This window comes from Phragmites australis, chromosome 17, assembly GCF_958298935.1.
Source record: "Phragmites australis chromosome 17, lpPhrAust1.1, whole genome shotgun sequence".
In the NCBI taxonomy this organism is placed as follows: domain Eukaryota; kingdom Viridiplantae; phylum Streptophyta; class Magnoliopsida; order Poales; family Poaceae; genus Phragmites; species Phragmites australis.
In genome coordinates, this window is record NC_084937.1 from 9037054 (window position 1) to 9041059 (window position 4006).

Below are 4006 nucleotides of genomic sequence, written 5' to 3' on the forward strand. Positions count from 1 at the left end.
CCTTCGTTTGGGAGAACCTTCGGAGGTAATCTCGGAAGGTTTCGTCCGGTTCTTGCCTGATAGTGAATAGGCTTCCGGAGGTTACTGGCTCGACGAAGATGCCCTGGAAGTTGCTGCGGAAGAGGTCCGGAAGTTGAGACCAAGCATGAATAGCGCCAGGGTCCAGTACCCAGAACCAACGTATGGCCACCCCTTCCAAGGCGAGAGGGAAGCATTTAGCCATGGTGGCCGGTTCGTCCCCGCTGGCCTCTATGGTGAGGGCGTAGGAATGGACGAACTCATCAGGGTTCGAATCGCCGTTGAACTTAGGTAGCTTCGAGGTCCGAAAACCCTCTAGAAAGGGCATAGCCTGCAAGTCAGCCTGTAGGGGAGAATCATAATCTTGTAGGGGATTCTTGCAACGCCGGTTCTAAGGCTCTGGAGGCCGAATGTGGAGGATCCTGGTGTCGACGAGTTCATTTTGAGATGGAACATTTTGGAGCACTTAGCACTTTGTCGCTGGTCCTCTTGTTTGGCAAATAATAATCTCGAACGTGGGCCTGTTGTTAAGGCCGCGTGAGTGAGCTCGCCCATGACGAGCCCATTAGGGTTTTTTGCCCCTAGTTTCCTTGCCTCCTATATAACATGTTCTCTCGCCACGCCGCCGCCCCTCTCTTCTCCATCCCTCGCTCCTGCTGCTGCTGCTGCCGCCGCCGCCCTCCTCCGCCTGGAGGTCTCCTCGCCGGCCGTAGCCATGGTCAGATCTCTCTCTTCCCCGCAAGTGTTTCCAATGGTTTGGTTCTGTCCTGACTCGTGCCGTGTGTTTCTTGTTCGTGGTTGCAGGTGAAATACTCGAGAGATCCCACCAATCCCACCAAGTGTAAGCTTCTCACTAAAAGAGTTTCCATGTCGATGCTGTGTGTGGATCTGCGGGTTTCTGATTCGTGTATGTTTCTTTGTGATGCGCTGCAGCCGCCAAGGCCATGGGCCGGGACTTGCGTGTTCACTTCAAGGTGAGCTCCCTCCGTCCTAACCAAGAATGCGATTTGATATATATCGCTGGTTTTGTTTGCTCGTAGCTGCAATACTGCTTTGCGGGTTTGATTTTAGCGTAGGTATAGCCTATCTGAAGGTCTAGCAGTTCCTCGTTTAGTTTGCCAGCAAAGTATTTGTTTAAACTTCGTTAGTTATCTGTATTCATGCCTTGTTGTTTCCCCTTATTATCCTTGCCCATTTGTACAGTTGGTTGTGAACTTTTGTATGGGCGGACATTTTTGTGTGCCATTTATTCAAGTAGATGGTTTCCGAAGCAAGCTTTGAAAATTTGGGTTCACTTGTACTTTACCTGTCACATGTAAGTTTAAACGGTACAGATTATCTGGTTAGGCAGTAGGTACCTATAACAAATATATGATGTCGTTCCATCTGCAAGCAGTTGTATCCTTGTAAACTTCAAGAATATTGGGTTTGCTGTTATTGGGTTTGAGCAAATATAGATTAAATTGTAGTATATTTTGACCCTTATATCCTTGTCTCGAATTGCCACATGCATGTACAGTATAGCTTATTTTCCAGTGGGTTAATTGTTTTCAATGTGTTAGTAGTTCTCTGTTTTTCTACATTGTGCTGTCTTTCTCACTGTATCAGTTGAAGTAGCTGTAGAGCTGAAAATTATCCTAGCTCAACTGGTGTTAGGACCTACAGATCCCAGTTGTCTCTTGCTCTGCAGTTTATTGGTAACTTTAAAGTGATTAGTATCCTAAAGAAAAAAGCAGGATGCTGTCCTCTCTACAAGCAGTATCCCCGTAAACTTTAGGAACAATCATGTTCATCATTATTGGGTGAACCATTGGCCATGTCCATGTGTTGGACAATTACATGTCTATTGGTTCAGTAAATGATGGCACATTTTTTTAAAATTAACTATCAGCAAGGCTGTGAGTTGTTTTTTTGTCCATTCATGCTAGATGGACAGTCTAGTTCAGTGTCTTGACATTTTTTGTGCTAGGAGTTTAATATGATCCCCTATGCAAACGTATTTGAGAGTGCTATTGATATGCTTCTGTTAACTATCTTTGTTGTGATGCTATCCGTGTTTATTTACGCTATCTTTCTCATATTTGCAGAACACCCGTGAGACAGCTTTTGCTCTCAGGAATTTGCTACTTGTCAAGGCCAAAAGGTACCTTGAGGATGTGATCACCCACAAGCAGGCCATCCCCTTCCGCAGGTACTGTGGTGGTGTTGGGCGTACTGCTCAGGCTAAGAACCGCCACTCAAATGGACAGGGACGCTGGCCTGTCAAGTCTGCTAGATTCATTCTGGATCTTCTAAAGAATGCAGAGAGCAATGCTGAGGTCTACAATTTTAGCCGTCTCCTGTTAAAGTTATATGTGTTTCCTTATTTGTTATGTTAATAATACTAATTATTTGAGTTATACTGCACTGCAGGTCAAAGGTCTTGATGTCGACACCCTCTACGTGTCGCACATTCAAGTGAACCAGGCCCAGAAGCAGAGGCGCAGGACCTACCGTGCTCATGGACGCATCAACCGTAAGTTTATCTAATGTTGAAGTTTTGTTATCGTCTTTTGCTATGCCTTGAATGTTTCTCATGTGAACTGTTGCGGCTCTTTTGTGCAGCTTACATGTCCTCCCCGTGCCATATTGAGCTGATCTTGTCGGAGAAGGAGGAGCCGGTGAAGAAAGAGGTTTGCGTTTCTGAACACTGATTGTGCCTGACTATTTCCAAAAGAACACTCTGTTTAACACTGTTACACAATGTGATGATCATCTGTTCTTCAGGTTGAGTCTCAGATCGCAACCAGGAAGGCCTAGAGAAGGAAGCGGTCTGCCTACTTTCTTTACTAGAGTGGATTTGTAGCTTCTGTCAGTGGCTGAGTGGAAATTTTGGTTGATTATCTGTTGTTTCGCTTATCTGAATACTACTAGTTCATACTTTGTCAAACCCTTGATCACAAGAATTCACAATTCTGGAGAAGTGCTTGTGGATTGTTTTCACATTTGTCTGGATGGCGTTGTTTAGCACTTGTGCCAATTTTCATATTAATCGCCAGTTGTATCTGAAGTGGTGTGGAACCTGTGCCTGATGGGTTGTTTTTGCTGCATCCGAGTGCTAGTTCTGATTGGGTTCGTCTTTGAGGAAATGTGTCAAAGTTTCAGAATACTGACAGAATACCTACTTGTGGGTGTTTTGCACGGGAAAATATGATGGGTGCAGGGAGGACGAAAATTCGAAATAGCTACGACTCGTAGGCAGGTTCAACAGGCAGTGGCATAAAAGGTGAGATTACCATGTGAGACTTGGGCAATTTCACTGAGTAGGGAGGATGGTCTATACAAGTATATGGGGAGATGAAGGCGATACCATCTGATAAAAAAGAAAAAAAAAATCCTCCTTAATTTTTGCAGGCCAATGGCTCTTTTGACTTTATTGGCTTCATGTGCCATCCAAAGTGAACTAGATTTTCTTGGTGCGCTCTATGATCATCAGGGTCACTTGAGTTTTGAGCTTATTTCAATTAACTCATCACATTTAACCAATTATATTGTTAACTTCTCAAGGGTGCTCAACTTGTTTCTACAAATTTTCTATCACGAGTCACTCTTTTCCTCAATTTGAATTTTGGGCCGCCTTTGGGGTGTTGTGACTGGCATGTGGAAATGGAAACACGAGCTGTCTTCATAAGCTAACAAATTTTCTAAAGACTTTGGAATGAAACCTTTTTTATTTTGATATTGTGCTTGAGCACAAAATGATCAACCGACTCATGCTCCTTCAGGGGAGATAGCCGTTCGAAAGGGATACCTTTTGAATAGGCATGAACTCACATATTCAACACACACATATACATATGTATTCAACACACACGGTAAGAGATGAATCAATTAATCTATAGAATTTCATTCTCGTTCTACTGTATTCCAATTGCTTTCTAATACGTTATCAGCACTTCTGTTTTCATCTGCGCTAACCGGCCAATCGATCCACTCGTCCGGACGTGGA

At 44.1% G+C, this 4006-nt stretch overlaps 1 protein-coding gene and 1 non-coding gene across 2 annotated transcripts; both read left to right on the forward strand.

Annotated features, from left to right (window-relative positions):
• Positions 1–563: 563 nt before the first annotated feature.
• On the forward strand, positions 564–3000 carry LOC133897699 (large ribosomal subunit protein uL22-like). Its single transcript, XM_062338502.1, has 7 exons — positions 564–736; positions 823–859; positions 952–992; positions 2106–2336; positions 2431–2533; positions 2623–2690; positions 2785–3000. Exons 1-7 carry the CDS (start codon positions 572–574, stop codon positions 2815–2817), a joined length of 678 nt encoding a protein of 225 aa, XP_062194486.1. The 5' UTR covers positions 564–571; the 3' UTR covers positions 2818–3000.
• On the forward strand, positions 1745–1890 carry LOC133898028 (small nucleolar RNA snoR74). Its single transcript, XR_009906047.1, has one exon. It is a non-coding gene; the product is annotated as a small nucleolar RNA snoR74 (small nucleolar RNA).
• Positions 3001–4006: the final 1006 nt, after the last annotated feature.

Excerpts from the sequence above, each read along its gene's own strand:
- LOC133897699 (XM_062338502.1), top strand. The coding sequence starts at position 572 with ATGACGAGCCCATTAGGGTTTTTTGCCCCTAGTTTCCTTGCCTCCTAT. Across the intron at positions 993-2,105 it reads ACTTGCGTGTTCACTTCAAG|AACACCCGTGAGACAGCTTT; the intron begins GTGAGCTCCCTC and ends TCATATTTGCAG. Across the intron at positions 2,534-2,622 it reads TGCTCATGGACGCATCAACC|CTTACATGTCCTCCCCGTGC; the intron begins GTAAGTTTATCT and ends TCTTTTGTGCAG.